General features: G+C 42.9%; 1 protein-coding gene and 1 pseudogene across 3 annotated transcripts in view; both read left to right on the top strand.

Moving 5' to 3' along the window:
• Positions 1 to 22,640, top strand: part of ARID5B (AT-rich interaction domain 5B) — a 181,434-nt gene that overhangs the window by 146,087 nt on the left and 12,707 nt on the right. For all 3 annotated transcript variants that reach the window (XM_008145469.3, XM_054729047.1, XM_008145470.3), the window contains one exon: positions 8,732 to 8,829. In XM_008145469.3, the coding sequence (XP_008143691.2) occupies positions 8,732 to 8,829 (98 nt within the window). The remainder of the gene's footprint in view (positions 1 to 8,731; positions 8,830 to 22,640) is intronic.
• LOC129152033 (mitochondrial import inner membrane translocase subunit TIM14-like) lies at positions 15,339 to 17,852 on the top strand (annotated as a pseudogene).

Below are 22,640 nucleotides of genomic sequence, written 5' to 3'. Positions count from 1 at the left end.
CATAATCACTAGTGTTTCTGGCCAGATATAGCATATTGTTCCACAAACTAATGGAATAGTTTGATGTCAGGGGCTTGGGATGGGAAAAGATGGCAAGCATTATATGATTCAGATAGTCTGGTATTTACTGTAGAGATATCTGCTGTGAACTCTGACGAAAAACTCTTTAATTTGAGTAGGTGTGCATGTAATATTTTTAGTTAATGTATGGGCTATACATATATGTTTGTGAGGAAATATAATATTGATATGAGCTACATGTAAAATGTGCATTTTATAGACATGAATTGACTTAAAATACTTGTTTGATCAAGTGCCCTATGTAAAAATAAACAATGTTATTTTTTCACTTGGTTGGATCTGTTGAGGGAACAAAGAATGGACTCTTTGCCTCTGTGACTCATAGTTTTGCAAAATCTTGAGCTAATTATAGCTTTCATCTATGTGAAAAAGATGGTATCTTATTCAGGGTTAGTCTCATAAATTTAGGAATCGACCCCATAGCCTAGACTTTTAAGTCTAACTTTTAGTGTTAAGAATAGGAGTATACATTTTTATGAACTGTGACTACAGATAAGTTACATGATATTGCACAATATTATGAAATGTCTTTTTAAATCCAGGAACTTGTTGTTATTCACTGATAAGGAGAGTGCTAGCAAATTTCACAGAATCAGTTTTTCCTGCTTTTGTATCTTCTGTATCTTCACAAGGACTTTTTTTTCCCATGAAACTGCAAATTGGTGTCAAATATACAAAAGAAACTTCTGCTAAGTTGCAGGGCATTTGCAGTACTCTTTGAACAAGTAGTACTTATACTTTTGTTGGATGGATGAATGAATGAATGAATGAATGATCACACAATTAGAAAATCACCTAAACACATACAGGGTGGGGCAAAAGTAGGTTTAGAGTTGTTCATATGGAAAATAATACAGTAATTCATAAATAATAACACAAGAATAAACTCTGTTTCACATACTGTAAAACTACTTTTGCCCCACCCTGCATTTATTGAGTGTCTTTTGTGGACAAGGCATTGTGTTGGACATTCTGGGGGATGCAAACATATCTAGGCCAGTAGTTCTAGTTGCTTACCATCCACAAGAGGTGGCATTAAGAGATACGGTAGAAAAGATCCTGCACCTCCTCATTTAGAGATGAAGGAAGGAAGACTTATTGCTCTGATGACAGTTGAGCAGAATTTTAGAGAATGGATGGAATTTAGACCTGACAGATCATGGCCTTCCAGGAAGAGAAAATCAAATGGGGAAATAAAACATGGAGGTTGAATAAGGTTAGGCATAGAGAGTTTAAGTCACTTAAAGATGAGTGACTAGCTGGCCAGGATGAATGACCATGAGAGAAGGATGGAGCCCAGTGAGTAGAGATCTTGGATGCTAGGCCCCAGAGTTCTTCAGCAGGCAGCAGGGGATACCTTGGAGACTGTAATGCTTTGCCACTTATTCTGCCTTCACTGTTTGTGAAGGTGGAGTGGAGTAGAGAGAAGCTGGGATGGAGGGATATGGAAGACCAGATTAGCATCTGCCTTTTATCTGGTTGAGTTTCACGTCACTTCAGCAAAGCCACAAGAGGACTGGTGACCTCTGTGATGGCTCTTTCCCCTTCTTGCGTTTCCATTCACACATCCACTCCCTCGTTGTTCATTGGGTCCCTCCCATTCTTCATAACACTCCAGATTTTTTCATCTCACCTCAGGCGGGGAATCTCCATAGCTACCTTTCTATGAAATCTTCATCTGAGGCCATAAACTAGATGAAGCTAATTAATGGGACTTTTTCTTCCCTCCCCCTCTCCCTTCCTTCCTTCTTTTCTTTCCCCCCCCCCCTTTTTTTTATATGCCTCATGTTACCTGTTGGCCCTGCCACTCCCATTCTACACTTAAGCTTTTGAATCTCCTAAGGGAAGACTAAGTTTTTCTCTTGGTATATTTTGGCTAATAAAATTGTGACACGTTCAGTGAGAATTCAGTTTTGAAGCTATTCCAGAAGCTGTATGAATAATATCCAAAGCCTGGGGACTTCAGTTGTCATCACAGTGTTACCAAAGGACACTTATCTGTGAGATGATCTGATACCAGAACAAGTGTAGACTTGTCATTTAGCGCTCAAAAGAGATCTTAGAATCGTCTATATCAGTGGTTCCCAAAGGGTACTCCACAACTGGGGTTCAAATTTTCGATGGGGAACCTTAAAGTATAAGCCATTGTTTAGGCCTCCACACTGAAATATTAACTTTGCTGTAGGGCCTGAGCCTGAGCACCTGAGATTCCCTTTTCTTAAGCTGTCCAGGTGAGGTTCATTCAAAGCTAAGTGTAACAGTGATTGTTAACACTTCACCTCATGGGTCATAGCTTCAAAACGGGATCCCATTTAAATGTCAAAAGATTAGAAAGCTATCTTCATGCCATTACTAAATAAACATCCAACATATTAACATTTTGTTGACTCAAAAGAAGCCAACATTTTCCCATGAGTATTTTTCCATTTAGTAAATGGTAATCTAAATTGGGACTCAGTAAGCTGTTTTCATTTTGAATAAGGGAAAGTGTAGCACCCTAACATTTTTTATTTTTCACAAATTGGCCTTTGTGTAGTGAAAGATCCTCGCCATGTTCCAGCCCCAGCCTCTGTTTTACAAATGAGAAAACTGAGGGACAAGGAGGTGAAGTCATTTGCATAGATCATCGTGGCATTCTCCCAGTTCTGACGGCTGAGAACTTTGTGCACAATTGTGTTACCCTCCATAACCACTGGCAGTTAAAGGAGATTCATAAATGATCGTTCTTTGAGCCTTCCATTCTCTGCAGTCCCTTATGTATCCAGATTGCTTTCTACATAATTTGGGTGATTCTCGGAAAAAAAGATTAAATAACCTGCCTTTGTTGGTAGCATCTTTCAGTCAGTTCTTCGTATCTAACATGATCCTTAGCAGATAAACTATTACCTGCTGAAACTTTATCTGATTCTTGAGAAAAATGTGTCAATTTAGGAAATGGGTCAAGAAGCCTGGATGGTGTAAATATTCAGCAGTAATAAAAAACGTCAAGTTTAAAATTTGTAAATGTATCTCTTCTGCAATGAACTTGTGATTGGATAAAGACATCCCTTTGGAATTCCTTCTGGTTATAAAAAGAGGTCATCTTAATTGGTTTGTTTTTGTTTGTGGTTATAAACTATTTCAAATCTTCTGGTTTGAATTGTGGATTATGGATTATTTCATTCCAGTTCTTCAGTACCCTCAAATTTAATTTAAAAAAGAAAGAGGAGCAAAAGTTTTATTTTAAGCCTTTATAACATTTGAGTAGTGGCTATATTCGGTTCTCTTGGGGTCCTCTACCTTTGCTGGAAATGTATATTGTGTCTCTGCATCCTTAGATTTAGAGATCACAAATATATTGAACGGATTTGATTTCCAAAAAAACAGTATCCTGGCATTTTGATTGGTTGGCAATGAGGACCCTTCCTTTGCAGTCCTATATCCAACTTCTTCTACACATTTTAGAGAGTTGAAGATGCAGAACTGGATAAAGTTGCTGATGAGCTAAGAGGCCTGCACTTCAGTTTCTGGTGAAGCAATTAAAGCTCACAGGGTAGCTTGGGATATTAGCAGGATGCATCGAGTTGAAGGTGGTTTGCTAAAGTGATTTCCATTTGGCTCCCCGTTTGATGGCATGCCAGAGGCAATATTTGGAAAGAAGGTAGTAGAACAGGGAGATGGGTCTTAAGTAAACCTAGAGGCAGAAGACCAGGCACGTGGTGCCTTTGAAGAATGTCAGCTAGCAGCTCCAGTCTTCCCATGGGTGAGACAGGGCCATTCTTTCTCATCTGGAAGAAGAAGTTGCTTATCTTCTTGCTGGAAGGATTAGGCTTTGGCATCAGATTCTGACTTTGAAGAAAGATGACAGTAAATGACAAAAATGACAGAAATTCTGTCATTTCATGACATCCTCTCAATCTACTAACCCTAGTTCTCTGGACAGACAAAACCTCTTGCTTAATTCAAAATTTTCGAGGCCAAAGATGATGTCATGTAGTTTTGAAAGGCTCCAGTTCCTGGAGTACTACCAGGAAAAAAAGTCATCCTCCTTTAATTCAGTTAGCCTCAAGGTGTCCTGAGAAAGACCTGTTTCTCAGAGCAGCCGGGGCAGCACTGCTTGCCGGAAAACTCTCCTTTTGACTTCATATTTCCTGCACGTTCTTAAGCCATGGAAACTCCAGAGTCCTCAAAGATCTCTGATTGCTGTTTCCTCACCAGGCCACAACCATGCCAAGATTATTTCATCCCTGCAACCTCAAAGGGAGCAAAATCAAGGCTTGAAGTCTGTGTCTTGGGTTAAAACAGTTGTCCAGTTTTTCTTAAGTGACAGGATATTTTCATCAAATGAAATTGTGGAAGGGACAATTCCGGTCCCACTCACTGGACCTGTTTTCTTTTCTTTTCTTTTTTTTAAAAATATATATTTTTTATTGATTTCAGAGAGGAAGGGAGAAGGAGAGAGATAGGAACATCAATGATGAGAAAGAATCATTAATTGTCTGCCTCCTTCAGGCCCCCTATTGGGGATCGAGTCGGCAACCCAGGCATGTGCCCTTGACCAGAATCGAACCCAGGACCCTTTGGTCCACAGGCCAACGCTCTATCCACTGAGCCAAACCAGCTAGGGCTGGACCTGTTTTCTTGACAGGGGATGGGCAAGGTGAAGAGTTAGCTTCAGGCCGCCTTTACCACATCGCCTGGGTTCTAAAGCGCAGGTTGAAAACCGCTGTATTTATGAGCCGTGAAACTTCATGAACATAAAAGGTGCGGAGTGCTTTTCAGAGTTTCTTGGTTCTGACCACACTCGGGAAAGAAGTAACTGTCAAGTGTCTTCAAGTACGATTGGGTCGCACACACACACACACCTAGATTGGTTTATTTCACTTGGGTGTGGTCTGCTCAGCTTTTCATCTTGCTTCATGGTTCATGGTATGGGGCTGTGCTTCCTGCTAAATGATGACCCCTTGAAAGCTGTAACCTCTCTTTCTGTTCATGATGCCTTCCCACCCTCAGCCCTTCACCTCCGTGCCTCTGTACCTGACACAGCACTCTAAGACAGGAAGCACTAGCAGATGGGTTGCTGTCCTCAGCCCCTATCATCGAAGGGAGGACCTTGAAGGAGATGACAGGGGAAGCACAATCCAAGAGAAATAACTGCCTGATGAATTCGGCCATTTTCTTGAGGAAACCAAGAGCCAGGAGTTCTTTGTATCTTTAAAAACCTAAAATAAATAGAGGGAGAAGTTGAACATGAATATGACCAGGAGGCCTGAAGCTTAGGGAGAATGGATCAAACTAACCCCTCGGCTAGATCACACTTTACCGCCAAATGGGGCTGGGGGCTTGATACCAGGAAGCAGACGGTGGTTCTGCCCCAGATAGGGTTTAAAGCTAACACACATCCAGAGAGCACATTGGACAACAGAATAAAAACCCTAAGCAAATGAGTAATTAGGCCCGACGCAGGCATATTAGAACAGAAGGCGGGTTTATACAGGTGGGAGCACGATGCCCAGTAAGTAGCGGAGCCAAGAGGAGTTCTCATGTCTCTTCCTCTCTCCTAATAGGGCCGTGTGACCCAATATAAAGTTTGGATAATGGGAGGATGCAGACATTGCTTGCTTTAGAGCCTGTGGTCAGCATTTGTATTAGAAGTGCACCTGAACACACACAAAAATAAAATTGGGCACCTAGGAGAACTGTGCACTTAAAAGCATTTAGCAGTTGGAAAGAGCACATTTTATGACTTTCCTGTGGAAAGAAAATGTCTCAAAATGGCCTGATTCATCCAGGCTGGCCAGTGGACCCTAGGGAAACAGAGAGACCTCTTCCTTGCAGGCCAGGCCCTTGTTGTCTTCCCTCCAGATGAGTCCTCACTAGTCAAAACTATTTAAAAACGGCAGCCTGCTGGCTTGGGGCTAACACAGACCCCTGGCCTGCTGCTCATGGCTTGTTAGCACCAAATGGTGCTTGATGCTGGCTTCCTGCTGCCACATTTCAATCCTAGAGGGAGGAAGATTTTGTTTCCATTTTGAGAATTCATTACTTATTCTTAAAGAAGTTTTGTCAACTCTGTGATAGGCAGGTATTTAACAGGGCATCCCCTCGTCTAGATGATAGGGTGTGGGAGGGGGACATGGTCAGTTTCCAAAATTATCCCTCTCAGCCGTGGTCTCTTCTTCATTACAGTTTCCACAATCTGTATTATTTTGTGTAGGTGTTTGGTCAGTTGTTTATTGCTGACATCCATCCTCCCCTTCCCCCCCCCCCAAGGATACAGTCATGTTGGGTCTGGTTGTCATTGTTGCATCTCCGCTGCTAGCACAGTGCCCAACAGATGGGAGATGTTCAGTAAATGTTGAATGAATGAATGAATGTGTGCATGGATGGATTCAGATATAATTGGAACTTACCCATGGCGTGAACATAATAGTAAAACCTCTGTTCTACCTAGAGACAGGAGCAGCCAGTAGAACCATAGTTTTACTGGGTTCTTTAAGAGTAGCATTTTAGAGCATTATTAACCTAGCCCACCCCCTTAGATCCTTACTGACCTCGTAGTTAGGCTCTTTGCCCACTAGGTCAAAGTTGAGAACTTGTAGCAGAAGCAATACTTCCCACAGTCATCTGTGAAGCCAAGGGCCCCTGTAGTTCTGTATTATCACCCCACTCCAACCATGGGCTCTTCAGGAGGTCATTCTGATATGGAGGCTGCTTTGATGTCGTAGGAAAAAGTCTGCTCTTGGGACCACAAGACATCAGTCTCAACCTTGGCTTTGCCATTCTGCTGCTGTGCACCCTTAGGCAAGCCATGCAACCTCTGGTCGGAGTCTCCCTTCCTTTTATAATCCGCCTCACAGGCTGATGGGAGGATTAAATGATACTATGGATGTGAAAACTCTTTATCCAATATGAAATACAGTGTACACGAGATCCAAGAGTGACAGGCGTGATGGTCTGTTGTGAAGGGATTGCAGGGACAGATTCAGGCTGTGTTCTGGCCCTGCTGGGCTCCCAAGGCCCACACACCTCATCTGAGAGAGGTTTCTTCTTCCTTGATTCTTCCTGATTCTCTCATAGACCAGCCTGAAATTGTATTATTTAAAAGGCTGGAGGGAGATTGTAATTAAATATAACATAATTACCAAAATATGTATTTTGAGTGTTTTGAAAGGGGCTTGAAACCGTTAATTATCATCGAAACCAAGCCACCAATAAAGGAGGGCTTATTTTTAGCTACACCTGCTAGTGGAGGTAAAGGTGGTTCTTTCTAATGAGAACCATTGGAACCAATTGGTTCAGGAATGATGGATGTGAAACTGAACAATGCAGAACTCGGATAGTCTCGAGGTCCCACTTGGGCCTGTTGAGAAGGCTTTATGGAAATGAAGGGGTTCTCTTGATTTGAAGTGGAAAAGGTACCACTTACCTTCTAATATTTAACCACCCCTGCCCTCCTCCATAAAGATTACAATTTCAAGCCCCTGGTTGCAAGTGCAGATTTCTTCCCCCTGGATTACTGTCTTTAGCCCCGAAGTGGACTCGGCGGGCAGCTCTGGGGGTATTTTTCACAAGAAGCCTCCTGCTCTGATTGTGTGAAATGCCACGGGCCCCGTGGCCATGCCCTGCCCCCTCCACATTCCACTCACAGTTTTCCTGTGACCTAATTTAGAAACTTTCACGGGGGCCTTAGAACTTGTTCTGTCTTCCTAGTTCAAGGAAACACTGGGCTTGCTGGGATGTCGCAAATGATGGGTTTCCCACAATTTATCATCTGCCAGATCACGCATCTGTTATTTTGTAAAAATCTTAATTTACATACGGAAATAGAATGGAAGAAAAATAAATAAATAAAACTAGACCATAGTGTGCCGTTCAGTATATCACAAAGCTGTTTGTTTTTATTCACCTAACTCAATAATGTACATGGCTTGCATTTTAACTTTGGAATATGTTCCTTTTCATAGGATTTGATTGATACCCCATTTTCCTGACCTAAGTGAATAAAAATAAACAGCTTGCGCGACATGTACAGTTGTAGATTTTGATTTTGTTTTGGTGGTTAGAGGAGCTGTCATAAAAATGTAGCTTGAAATGACTGCAAATTCCATAACCAACTTGATCAGTTTCATTAGTTTATGTTGTAAGTTATTTAGTTTTTAAAGTAGGCAACGTATCACAGAGTTCAAGTCAGAAGATACAAAAGCATGTTTGGTGAAGAGGGTTTCTCTCCCCGTGGCCACCCTTTTCCACACCCCTCGAGCAACCTATGTTAATTCTGTTCATTTACACTGATGTACTAAGATATATATTTTAGGGAAATTTTATTTTCTTGGGATGCTGTATCACATGACATCAAGGAACAGAGTACAAGTTTGAGACCTTGGGGGGCAAATAACTACATAAGTATCAAGGGAGATGCCTTGGATGAAAATACACTAAGGGTGACACAATATAGAGCCAAAGGTAGAATTCCATTTTTATTGTAAAGCAAAGCGCTGAAAGTGAGAACTCACTGTAAAACCATGTCTCCCCGTGTACCCATTTGGACTCCCCTGTTTCTGGGTTTCCAGTACAGACCATTCTCCTCTGACTGTTGCATATGTATTGAATCCTGCCACTGCGAATCTCTTACGATGCAAGATTGAATTTCCCATTGCCATTCTTTCAGATAACAGCCCGCCGTCAATGGAAACACATTTATGATGAATTAGGTGGTAATCCTGGGAGCACCAGCGCCGCCACGTGCACCCGCAGACATTATGAAAGGTAAAAAAAACAAACACTTTTTTTTTTAATTTTGGAAAGTCCTTGCTTAATTGAAAGTGTGTTCATTAGAAGGCATTTCCGGTCAGGGCTAAGACCAGAGGGAAAGGACCTTTTAGGAAACAGAAAAATATCCCGCTAGCATTTTACTTGGCATACCTCCTTGTGATTTTTAAGGGACATGGCTTTCTCTGGTTACTGGGGCTAAAATTAGATGTTCTTTTAAGTTTGCTTTTATCCTGTGACCACCTGCCCGCAATTACTGTCCCCCCCCCCCCCACCCAAGCATAGATTACTCAATATGTTCTCTGAGAACCTTTAGAATCTAGGAAACACAGGTCGGCATTGTTACTAGGAGGTCGCCATGTCACTATACTAACATTAAAATGTGTTAATGTTGAATGTATTAATATTGCAAAGTAGGCATTTCTTTAATAAGGAAATTGGCCCGAGATAAGATCTTTTGTTTTCTCCTATCTTGGTATTTTTATTCTATGGCTATGCTTTTGACCCGGGAAATTCTTTCTTGCCAAGCTCTGTGAGGTTTGGTTTTCTAATGATTAAAGCTTCTTCAGGAAGGTGATGATAATGCAAACAAGAAGTAATCAAATTAGACTAATCTGAGGGGTGTCTCCACAGGAGTATTTTCCCTTTGACTTAGGACTGTGATACCCAACGTGGAAGACCAGTTAGCTAATCCATGCATTATCCTTGCTCTGTGCTTCAAGCCCATATTTAATTTATTTAGGTCACACCAACTTCTTTATCAATGGCATTTCCCTTCTGAAGTGTTGACTGACTCAGCTCCCTGATTTCAAATTCAGAGCTTGTGAGATCCAAGTAGAGGCTGTGTGTGTGTGTGTGTGTGTGTGTGTGTGTGTGTGTGTGTTTTAATAACGGCCATGGATAGAATGAAGCAAGACACAGTCAGCTGAACAAACAGGCCAGTGAACTTGCTTGTAAGTTAAAACACAACTGATCAATTTGATGGTTGTTTTTCACATAGTCAGTTACCATTCCAACTTCAACCCGTATGCTTAACACCCACCTTTGGATCCTACAAATGAATTTCAGCTAATACTGTCATCTAACTCATTAACCCTTAGTCATATTTCTTTAGAGTTCAATTATATTTTTTTCTGTATTTCATTTAACACAGAGCCTCTTTTAGTATAGCCACTCAATGAAACTTACAATGTTTTTGTAGTTTATAAGTTGCTGAATTGGGTTTAGGACCCCATGGAAAATTCCCACAAAGCATTCCCAAGAGTTGCCTTACTTGACAGTGTTATGATCCAGAAGGATTTGTAACAGGAATTCAAGTTACTATTCTTCATAGCATTGTTTACAATATGGCACATCAATAGGTCAAGTGTGAGTGTTATTTCTCTCAGTATTTAATACAGAAACCCACAATCTCACTGTACATAACAGGTATACCACAAAAATATTAGCACAAAATAGCATTGTTATCTCAGGTGAGTGTTCTATAAATAGCATCCAAGGTATCATAATCAGCTTGGTTTTGACTTATGATTCAAGGCTTTAATCAGAACATTTTCATTAGAAACACCATGCTTTCAAATTAATTCTATTCTGATGGTGAACCTTTCTTACTTCCAGGTGTAAATGTTCCCAGTATGTGAACCATCAGACTTAATAGCAATTAAAATTTGAAAAAGGAATGTGTCTCAGCTGTTAGCTAGCTCACCCAATTGAAGAGTGAAAAATTAATCAAACATATTATAAAGCATCACATGGTTTAAAAAAATAGATATGGTTTTGGGTGGAAAAAGGATTGACTTTAAAATGTGTGTGTATGTGTGTGTGTATGGGTGTGTGTGTGTAATTTACTCTAGCAGTTGTGTGGGTAAAAATGACCTCAATCTTATACAAAATGGCAAGATATATTCTTTTGAAGACTGTGTACTTTGTTTCATGATTTATCTCTTCCTGGAGGAGAAGATACCTCAAATTTTAGCAACTAAGAAATATGATTAAAGATGTTTAAAAATTTCTCTTCTCTACTCATATTTGGGAGTATTTTCCCTTTGAATTAGGACTGTGATACCCAACATCGAAGACCAGTTAGCAAATCCATGCTTTATCCTTGTTCTGTGTTTCAAGTCCATACTTAATTTATTTAGGTCACACCACCTTTTTTATCAATAGGATTTCCCTTCTGAAGGGTCGACTGACTCAGCTCTCTGATTTCAAATTCAGAGCTTGTGAGATCCAAGTAGAGGCTGGATAGTTCATAAAGGTTCGGTTTCCCACTGGATTACATTTTTTAAAAATATGTTTTAACTGATTTCAGAGAGAGGAAGGGAGAGGGAGAGAGAGATAGAAACATCAATGATGAGAGAGGACCATTGATCGGCCTCCTCCTACATGCCCCACTTTGGGGATTGAGCCCGAAAACTAGGCATGTTCCCTGATGGGGAATTGAACCCTGACCTCCTGGTTCATGGGTCGATGCTCAACAGCTGAGCCACGCCGGCAGAGCTGGATTACATTTTTTTTTTAAAGTTTTGTCTTTGAATTTGAATTATGAATTTGTCTATCAGTAAAGAAAACACAGAAACCACACTAGGCATTCAACAAAGAAAATTTACTATTGGGATTGCTTAAACAAGTGTTGGTGTGAAGCACTACATTAATACAGGTAATAACCAGTTTTCTTAGGGCTGGGAGAATAGAGAAAAGAGGTGCTGCCATCCAGATGTTCAGAGAGTGGGCCTCACAGGTCTGGGGTTCAGATCCCTTCTGGGGAGAGGCACCCAACCTGTGCTGGTGCTTCAGAGGAGGAGCCTGCGGAGCTGGGCTCAGGCCGGGGAGGCTGTGCTCCCTGGAGGGTGCTACGCCTCAGAGGAAAGGCATTGAAAGAAGCTAGAGGCTCAACCAACTGCTGCTGCTAAGTTACTGTTGGGTTGTCGCTGAAATGAACAGCAAGCAAAATACAAAGAAAGAGGTCCCTCCCCCCCGGACCTGGTAGGGCCCCATTTGCAGAACCCCACTAAGAAGAGAGCTGACAAATGAGACGTAATTTACAGAGCCCCAGTCCCAGCATCACCAAACAGAGCACAGAGGGTGGAATTGACGATGAGACATTAATCCCACTGCTAAGTGGGAATCCCTGTGCAGAGCCTGAGCCCAGGTTAGAGCACAGCTGGCCCCAGGTGATTAGCAAGGTCTTGAACCCTGCCTTGGCATGTCCCTTTACTCTCTAGGCCCCTCATATTGTGGTGATCAGATACAAGGGTGTCTTGAATAATTAGTAATTAATACAAGTTAAGTGCCCAAATTTGCAGATGATAGATTAAAAAAAAAAAAAATCAGCCCATCCAGTGTGGTTCAGTGGTTGAGAGTTGACCTATGAACCAGGAGTTTACAGTTCGATTCCCGGTCAGAGCACATGCCTGGGTTGTGGACTCCATCCCCAGTGGGGGGGAGGGTGTGTGTGCAAGAGGCAGCCAATCAATGATTCTCTCTGATCATTGATGTTTCTATCTCTCCCTTTTCCTTCCTCTCTGAAATCAATGAAAAAAATATATTAAAAAAATAAAATTTAAAAATCAGACTCTATGTAAAATAATGCCACTCTCCCTTATTTGAACCCATCATGATTTTTAAGGAGTTAGCCATGCTCCTGTGTGCTGTGGGAGGAAAGTTTAGGAACTCCTGATCTCAGTGGCTTTACTTCCCTTTTATGGTTTCAACAGAAAAGGGCAGAGGACACTCCAATCTGTCCAGGGGCCTGACAAAGTTCTGCTTTGGGCAAAGAAGAGCTGAAGCTCTTGGCTACCACTGTACTTAGTGACCATGGCCTATTTCATTCATTCTTGCTAGTCCCAGGCTATGCTAACACAACTAAAACAGGTGGCTAGATTGGTGAAGGACCACCATTTTCAAAAAGGGTTCAAGGAGTTGGAAAGAATCAGGATGTTGTGGGCAAATGTCTAGCAGAAGATGATCTTGGAAATTTGTAAATCCTTTCAAATCAGACCAGAGCCAGAGGGAGTTTTTTCCCCTGTGGCTGGTTCCTCTGGTCTCTCATTCCTTTCACACTCGTATAGACACTTGGTCCTTTTCCTGTTTCCCTACCCCCCAGCTTCATTGTCCTAGAAGATGAAGAAGAAATGAGTGATCTCCTCTGCATTATCCACTGATTTATTTTTCATGCCGTGTGGCTCACGTTTCCCGTAAATGTTTTCATTTTCCAACAAGGAAAAAAAAAATAGCCGGTTCCTCAGTAAATGTTGCTTGTGTATTAGTTGTGCACTTTTGGTTTATTAATGAGTGTAATAATGAAAGTGCGAGTTGTTGAAAAGAATCAATGGGTGTTTTTATTTAAGGCATAGTAGGAATGGTACAATGCCTGTGAATGCATCATTGTTGCTGAAGGCCTGACGCGTCCACACTTGCCTCTGATTGGCTTAAATCAAATGGGTCCAAGCACTTCATAAAAATGTCTTTGTCAGCCTGCTTTTGCTTCCAAACCTATTCATCTCTGTCAGTTTTTAATATCAGTACCAGGCTCCTGGCCATAGTCCATTAGTACTGTACTTAATTGCTCATGTTACAGCTGATCACCAATATAAAAAGCATTAATGTTTCCCCATCGTGAGGCCGTTGCTATGTAGATGTCTCAAACTCAGCAAAGCTTATGAAGTGTGGTTATTCTGGACATTTCTTGCTCAGGATTTATAGGTAAAAGTTACTGTAGATGAGAATGCAAAGAAAAATAGCCACCTCTCCTGGGCAGGACCCTTTGAAGGGGAATATTTTCTTCCTTATGCAACCCTTTATTGAAGGTGCTCCGAAATGCTTGCTTCCATCAGTCAAGGAACAGAAAGGGAAATGATTACTTTTATGGAATTCTCTCGGTTTCATTTTCTGGAACAGTCATTCACTTTAAAGGCTTTGTTTTCACATGCAGATTTGTTTTCTTTCTAAGTGTTTTTGAGCACGTGCAAGGGGGAAAAGATCTTTACACAGAATACCAGATTACTGGTTTTGACTTTCCTGAATAAATTACATGGTCTGTTTCTGTAGGGCACATGAAGTTGTTATTAGGGATTGAAAAAGAAGCATCAAGGCGAAAGCACTTTATGCTGTGTTTTTCTGAGTATTTCGAGAGTCAAAATCATAAACAAAGTATTTGTTTGGGGGGAGGAGTGAGGGTGAGCAATTGCATTTCACCTTCTTGCAGACTTCGTGCCCAATTTCAAATTCTAACCTTTCGCTCTCCCCGTAAGCATTCCTCGGGCAAGACTACCCTGCCGCGTGGCTCAGGTGGCTTCCTTTGCAGTGACTTGGGGTGAGCTGTACCCAAGCCAGATGCATTCTCGCAGAATCCTGGTGACAGTCAGCTGGAGCTTCGGCCTTTTTTCTCTGAAGTTGGAAGGCCGGGTGTGGGAGGTTTGTGTTTTGAGGGAGATAAGTATGTGCTTTAAGATATATGCCAAAAATATATCAGGCTCCAAGGAATTCAGCTAATTATATTGTGGGGAAAGGCCAGGGGAAAGTAAGGTGAGTTATAATCCTGTTCGTGTCTGTTCATGTCCAGGACGTTGGTGTGTTCTTGCTCATTTTGACACCCTTGGAGGTAATCGATGCACAATGCAGAAAGTCCCAGGCAGGATGGCAGCCTTTTAGGTTTGAGAGGTCCCCGAGCCATCTCCTAGGCCAGTGTTGCCCAGTGAGGTTTTCTGACCCGTCTGTGAACTGTTGGCTACCAGGCCAGGGTGAGCCAAGCACAGCAACTGCAAATAAGCATCGATACACTTGTGGAGCTACCTGCCAGAATAACTTTGTGTCTGTTGGATATAATAAAAAAAGTGAGGCTTGTATTTTGCAGGCCTGTTTAAATATTGCCTTTTTTCCCCAGTAATTCATTTTGATGGTGTTTTATGAAAGTGTCGGTAGACAGCAGATGGGACATTTAGGAAACTAGTCCTTCACCCAGGGCATTGGAGAAGTATTGCTCCGCACCGGTGGTCACAAGCTCAGGTGTGTGCAGGAGCAGGGAGCGCAGGTAGTGCAGGCGGCCAGCTGGGAAAGTGGGAACCTGGCACAGACAACCCAGGCCAGGGAGGCCCGGTAGGATCAGCCAACACTCTTGCCTCAGGTGGATACAGTCTCTCTACTTCCAGACCTTCCTTGTTTTGGAGATAATTTTTATGTGAAATCACCTGACTTGCAAATATTGGTCCCAGTATTTCTGAAAAGATTTTTACATCAGCTAAACTAAACATGCCCGTGGGCAAAAGGTAGCCTGCAGGCGGCCAGGTTCTGTGCCACACGAATGGAATCCAGTCTCTGCATCAACGGCCTGCCCTGCCCTGGGAGGGCCTGGAAGAAGCGCCACCGTTGGAGGCGCTCTCCAGCTAAACACTTCCAGGTGCTGAGCTCCACGCCCTCCGTGGCTTCCCCTGGACCCCACTCTGCTTTTCGGGGCTGCCTCGTCCTGCTGCTCCCTCGTTCTGCTGCTCCCTCTTCTAGGTGAGGTGCCGCCGTCTGCTGGGCAAAGCTCCTCTCTCATATCAGGTCTTCCTGTTCCATTCGGCCAAGCCTCAGAACAGGATCTGGGGACTGAACCAGCTTGGCTTGCTCTCGTGTAGATGCGTCCGGTTTGTGTCCCTCGGAATACCTGAAGCCGGTCCAGCTGTGGTCAGTAGTACTTTCTGGGACGGCGTGGGCCGTGTCGGCCTATCAGGGTAGCCTGTGATGACGTTTGACGTTGGTAAGAAGGCCTGTCTCAGTGGCCAGTTTTTCTTGGGCCGGCTAGGTTTGCCTTTTGGGGTTGTTGCTGTCCTCGAGGGGCAGCGGTGACTCTTGCACATCAATCGTGTGCAAAACACTCGCAGGGATGATGGAAACATATGGACCGAAGAGTTTAGACGAAGGCTGGCAAGCAATGAGGAGGTGCCCATGCTACCACATTCATGGCAGAGGCGGCCCAGGGAACAGGGTGCTGCTTCCCAGGAGATGAAGCTCTGTCTCAGAATTCTCCCCTACACGGCACCCCCAGCCCTACTCCCAACGCACTGCAGCTATGAGGTGCTGTACCCTTGGCTTACCTCGCTTATCCTATGATCCTACTCATAGTCCACACTTACTTGAACGGGATTTTAATATGTAGGGCTGTAAAGACCTTAGGTAAGTAAGTAACAGATACAAATAATAAGTTCAGCATGGATCAAAGAATTTCCAACTGGAATGAGCAGTCTTCCAGAAGCATCCAGAATGTGAACTGGATCTTAAAGAGATTAGGTTAGAACTTGAGATAGATCATCATAAGTTGTCTAAAATAATTCAGTTGTAAGAATTCAAGAACAGTCAAACTTTGAGGGCAAGGACCATGTGATATTGTTTCTTTGAGGACCCCTCTCCCCCCAGTGCACCCAGTACAGCATCATAAACATATCAGGGACTCAAGAATTAGGGGTCAAATGAATTAAATAAAATCCAAACAGGTCCCCGCTGGCGGCGCCCTTGCTTTCTGGTAGCGGCGGGGAGCTGGTGGCCGCGGCCTTTTGGGCTGGGATGAACCGCGCTCTCGGCGGAGGCAGGGGAGCCGAGCCGGAGCCATGGCCAGTACAGTGGTAGCAGTTGGATTGACCATTGCTGCTGCAGGATTTGCAGGCCGTTATGTTTTGCAAGCCATGAAGCATATGGAGCCTCAAGTTAAACAAGTTTTTCAAAGTCTACCAAAATCTGCCTTCAGTGGTGGCTATTACAGAGGTGGGTTTGAACCCAAAATGACAAAACGAGAAGCAGCATTAATACTAGGTGTAAGCCCTACTGCCAATAAAGGAAAAATAAGAGATGCTCACCGACGAATTATGCTGTTAAATCACCCAGACAAGGGAGGGGATCTCCTTATATAGAAGCCAAAATCAATGAAGCTAAAGATTTACTAGACGGTCAAGCTAAAAAATGAAGTAAATGTGTGGTGAATTTTGTTAGTCGCATATATAAAAACAGCTCTTTGTAATAAAATGTCCCAAAGCTAAAAAAAAAAAATCCAAACAAAAAAAGACAGTTTCACCCTGGCCAGTTTGACTTAGTGGTTAGAGCATAGGCCCACAGACTGAGGGTCTCAGGTTCAATTCCGGTCAAGGGCATGTGCCTTGGTTTCAGGCTTCATCCCTGGCCCCGGTCAGGGCGCCTGTGGGAGGCAACCCATCGATGTGTCTCTCTCCCATTGATGTTTTTCTCTCTATCTCTCCCCATCCCCTCCACTCTCTCTAAAAATCAGTGGAAAAGATCCTCAGGTGAGGATTAACAACAACAAAAAAGGACGGTTTTCTCTAGGAAATGTGTGAAGAGGTAGGAGCTAGGTGGTGGGGAGGGGCTGTCAGGAGAGATCTAAGGCTGAATTTCCAAACTGGACACACCAAAGACACTTTCCTTCTCCGTGTCTTTTCACTCGCTTGCCCCGAGGTCCAGCCGGTAGATCGTGCCCCATCCTAACCCGTGGTGGGGTTGACCAATCGTGGACTTGCATTTCCTTCCTAAACACTGTCTTGGTAAAGGGCCTCTAGCCAGTGGGCCCTGTGTTGGTCCCCTCCATGCAACACTGCCACCCAGGTACTCTCATCTCCCCTCTCCCCAACCCTCAGAAGGCCTCCTGGCCCTTATCCATGACCAGCAGCCAGGCATCCCAAGACCAGGTGCTGGGGTTTAGGTTGAGGCTGTGTTCCTGCTCTCCCGTCTCCACCTCCCCTCACTTGTCCTTCCGAGGGACCCGAGTTGAGTGGGTGTAAGCACCCTAAAGCCTGGAGTAGCTTCTTATCGCCTTTAAAGAATTTCCCCCTAAAGGACAGTCAGGTAATTTCATAAGCAAGAGCCTCCCTCCGAATCACTCAGCATGCCTCGCATGCTCTGATAACTTTCCAATGCCTGGATATTTCTAGAAACTTTTCAAAAGGAAAACAAAACCCTTGCCAAGCCCTGGAGTAGAAAAACTGGTTTCAGTTTTAAAAAAAAATAAATAAACAACAGCTTTGGAAAAAAAAAAATCTCTATTTAAAAATTCTTAAATTTGTCTCGAAATGCAAGTTGTAATTAATAGAAGTTGGAGTTTACACAGTTGAGTGTAAAAACACCCTCAGGCACAAGCTAATCAAGTGTGTATGTCATGCTGTAAACTACAGCAAGTTCTTTGTTTGACCCAGAAAAAGAAATTAGCTTGCCAAACAGCAGTTTTTCTTTGTCAAGCTCCTGCATTGTCTCATTTTTGTTTTCGCCCTATCTCCCCCACCCCACTTCCCTTTGAACCTTGCTGTTGTATTTAAGAAACTTTGCAGGTCCATGTCTTATTGATAGTTTTCATCAAGCATGAATTTAAATTTGAGAATAGATTAGGTGTCTTAGCCCCATTTCTTTTTGATAAATAACAAGAGGGTTCTACTTATGATTTTTCTGTCCTCGGGGCTTTATCATTAAGATTAAATAACTGTACTCTCAAGCATGCCACTGCACAAACATCTTTTCAATTATGTGAGTAACAGATGCCTTCACAAAGGGACTATTGAAAATTCAGAAAGCATGTTCCCAAAAAGAAAGGAGGGGAAAAAGTATCAGATGACAAAAGAATGTAATTGTTTACCATTAAAGTATATCCTTAACTCTTCCACTGAAAGCCTCTTGGAACGTTTTGTTTTTGTGCAAGTTATTACAAAGTTTGATCAAAATAATAAATGTTTTGGGGGAATTGTTGAGCATTTCAGCAGCTCTGGAATCCATGGTATCTCACATGCATGGGACTTAAATGCCATAACTGTTGGCCTGTTTTGACATACAGACACTGCCTGCCTTCACTTGCGCGGGGCACATGCTGCAAACATTGTAGATATATTTGTCCATTATTCTTGACACGATGTTCATCTGCTCTTGAAATGGACCCGTGCAGCGTGATTCTGAGTTAGCCGTTGTTTTCTTTTTGGGAAGAATAATTGCTGCCATCTCGGCTGGCTGGCATCGTGGAGGGAGGGCTGGGTCTGTTTATGATCCATGCCCTCTGTTGTGAGCCTGTATTTTAATCCCTGCGGCATAAAGTCAGCTTTTTTCATATCCATTCGAACTTTTCTTCACTGTGGTCTTTGCATGAAAGACATGGAGGTAACATCCATTTACACACTCTTAGGAGTGGCAGGGGGGGCATCCTAGAAGCAGAGCCACCGAGGGGAACCCCAGACTTGGTAAGATTAAGTGCTCCAGGCTGGTGTTCCGGGGGAATATGGCTCTTGAGATTCTCTTGCCATCCAACATCAAGTTGGGCCTGATCCAACTAGGGTTACTGCCTTTTGGAGGGTTGTGGCCCTTTGCAAAAGCATGAGTATGCCCAATGCCCAAGCCACAACTTCTGTTGTAGGGGTTGGCCGTGTGTTTCCACATAGGTGCTGCCTTTGAGAAAAGGAGTGCTCGCTCTGATTTCTTAGAGAGTTCTCTTAACCCACGTGTGATCATCTCGGTATCTCCCGTGTCGGCGCTTCTGTGACCTTGAGATGAAGGCGCTCAGACTAGCCGGGGCAGGCAGGTCTGTGATGGCTCCCCAGTTTTGGCATTTAGTAGCTGCATGCCTTTGACTCGTCATTTAGTCATTTCACTTTGAACCTCCGTTTCTTCACCCATGAAATGAGGATAAAATAATATGCCTGTGGATATTTCCTTTGGTAAGGGTTGGAGTTAAGACATACTAAGTGCCTGGTGTTGATAGGAACTTACTACATGGTGGCTGCTATTGATACTGTAATGCCTAACCAATATGTAAGAGCAGTCTGAAGTTCTTCTCCCCTCCCTCCCACCTCACCTCTCATCCAGGCCTCCGCAGCCCCTGTGACTCCAATTCAAGGGACCCTTTGTCCCTGAGCTGCCTCTTTCACTCTACACCTTTGTGAGGGTCAAGCCGCCACCTTGCTGGGTCCTGGCACCACGGCCCTTCCTTTCCTCTCTTTGCTTAGTTAGGGTCACAGTGGCTCCAGGGCCGTGGAGGTAGGTGTCAGAATCATCAACGGGCCTAAGAAACAAGTCTGCCTCCACTTCCAGGGGCACGTGGAATTAACGCCTTGAAAACGTTTTCTTGTTCCTCTTCTGCTGCCTTTTGAGCAAGTAAAGAAGCCCCTGGTGAGCAGGGCATTTTCCCAGGGCAGAGCTTTGCTGAAGACCAGTGTCCATGTTCTGTGGTTGATAGCCATGGGTATCTTGGCATAGAATACAAATGATGCTATTTTTTAAAAAATGTATATCTTTATTGATTTCAGAGAGGAAGGGAAAGGAGAGAGAGAGATAGAAACACCAATGATGAGAGAGAATCATGGATCGGCTGCCTCCTACTGGGGATCGAGCCCGCAACCCAGGCATGTGCCCCCGACAGGAATCGAACCCAGGACCCTTCAGTCCGTAGGCCGACGCTCCATCCACTGAGCCAAACCGGCCAGGGCACAAATGATGCTATTTATACCTACTTTCTTTGTAAAAAGCTTGCTACAGTTTACCCTTGGTAGCTCATGGGCGAGCCAAGTCTTTTGCACAGAATCCATGTTGCATTCTCCCACCATTTTCTTGGCGAACGCTAACTTTATTCCCCTCTGCCCCCAAAATATCCTGTTCCCAGTCACCAGCAGATCTTCGGGCCTGGGTTTTTATTTATTTATTTATTTTCCTGGTTTGATACTGTAAGAGTACCTAATGAAGTAAGTAGGGTGAGGTTCAAATACAACTCTAAAGATTCCCCCCTTACTTTCCCCCACTCTCCAGATTGAATCAGTTCCAGAACATTATTAAAATATCATTTTTCAGAGCTCTAAAAATAGATGGATTCTCATTTCTCCTCTTAAGTACTGTTTGCTAAATGTTTTGGCCCAAAAGTTCAGTCATTCCACGCCAGCATTAATCAATACAGGAGACATTAGCGGTTACTCGCTCAGATGAGATTTGACATTAGTTTTCCTCTGCCCTCGGGGAGGGGAGGGGAATGTTGCCTAATAAAGATGAAGGGTCTTTTCTTCTTTTGTATGAAATGCAAACGTTGAGGACATGGATGGTATACATTTCTCAAACGCAAGCAAGGCTGCTGCTTTTTGTTGAGAAAGCGAGGAAAGGCCTCGGAGGATTTTAGAATTTGTAAATATAAAATTATCTGGCTCGGCGTTTAAAAAAAATAATAAAAGGGAGAAAGAGTTGGCAGGTTGCCAGATTACTTACATTACAGTAATAGATTTGCTGACCCCTGACTTCTGCTGTAGAGAAATGTATTGAATTTTTCATAATATCAGATGAGGCAGATCTAACATCCTAGTACACTGAGCACCATTATTTAACTTGAGATTTAACAAAGCCGAAATCTTTACAAACCAGCAATTTCATGTATGATGATAATTTAGTGGCTCAGACGCCAATAAATCAAGGTTATAATGCCATTGATTTGTTCATTTTAATTTGGGTTGATTTTAAGTTGTCTTTATTTAAAAAAGAAAGCAAAAGAAGCAGGAGGAAAAAAATCTTGCTTTTCACAGTGACTGAATTTAATAAGAATCTCCTTGATAGCAAAAGGCTCCCCTACTGTTTCTGCTTTGGGGTGGAAAATGTTATTCTTGTATTATTCCTGGGGAAAAAAATCTCATGCTGCTACAAATCTTATGTCTATGGCAAGATGTTATTTTTTAATACAGGATGGCTTACCTATTTCAGATCCATTAATGGCATCATAAATAAGCATTTTGCTAATCTGAAATGTGAAATCTGGATAATAATAAAGACCCATTTATCTGCCCAGCTTTCAATCCTCAGACTAGATGTAGATCATGGGGGGGATCTTTCTAATGAATATATTGCTTCTTTCCCCATTACTTCCACCAACCTCAAACGCAGCCTGCATTCTCAGCGTTGCAGTCCATGGAAAAGATTTCTCCTGTGTAATGAGTTCTTGGGGGCTGAGGTGCATTTTTGCTTTTATCTGTGCAGTTGGGAGACTGATTGAATCTGTGTTGTACTACAAATGTCTGAGGAATAATCATCTGCAAGGCACAGGCATGTTGCATTATACTAAATTCTTTATATAGTACAAACCTCCTCAGCTTCCTGCATTGGGCAATGTTGACCTTCTATTGGCTAACCTGTTTTTAATGCTATCGCATGTTGTGTTAAACGTTTAAATGTTCAGAAACTTATAATAGCTTCCCTCCCTTATACTGTAAAAACCTCTAATAATCAGATGATAAGATCACATCCTGTGGGGTAATTGTATTGTACCCTGACAGGATGACTGAAAAACATTCAGTGAAAATCGCAGCAAACGGAAATCCCTACATGAACAGCGATTGTTTGGGTGCCGTGCGAGACCATGCCCTGTTCTTCAGGGGCTTAGCTGGTCATATTTCTACTTGTTTCCTTTTAGCTGCTGCCTTTCTTGTTTTATTTTGGGAGCCTTTTTTTCACTGAGCCACTATAATTATCTTTCAGTGATTTAGAACGGAAAAAAAAACAACACACTCAATTGACCTTTATACACACACACATTCTCTCTCTCTCTCTCTCTCTCTCTCTCTCTCTCTCTCACACACACACACACACACACACACACACACACACACACACACACACACACCCTCCCTTTGGAAGCCTTGAACAAGCAGGGCTTATGTTTGGATTCAGTTTTACCTTAGTCATGCCTCTTTCCAGATACAAGAAACATTTAATTCCAGATTTCCTGCTTCTGGCTTTAGGCCTTTGACCAGCAAAGTGAAATGTATTTTTTTTTACTGCTGTCGGCCAGCCAGCTGCTGAGTTGAGTGAAGGGGGGAGAG

Source organism: Eptesicus fuscus, chromosome 17, assembly GCF_027574615.1.
Source record: "Eptesicus fuscus isolate TK198812 chromosome 17, DD_ASM_mEF_20220401, whole genome shotgun sequence".
Taxonomy (NCBI): domain Eukaryota; kingdom Metazoa; phylum Chordata; class Mammalia; order Chiroptera; family Vespertilionidae; genus Eptesicus; species Eptesicus fuscus.
Note: the sequence above shows the minus strand (reverse complement) of the source record. Positions and strands in the feature narration are given on the sequence as shown.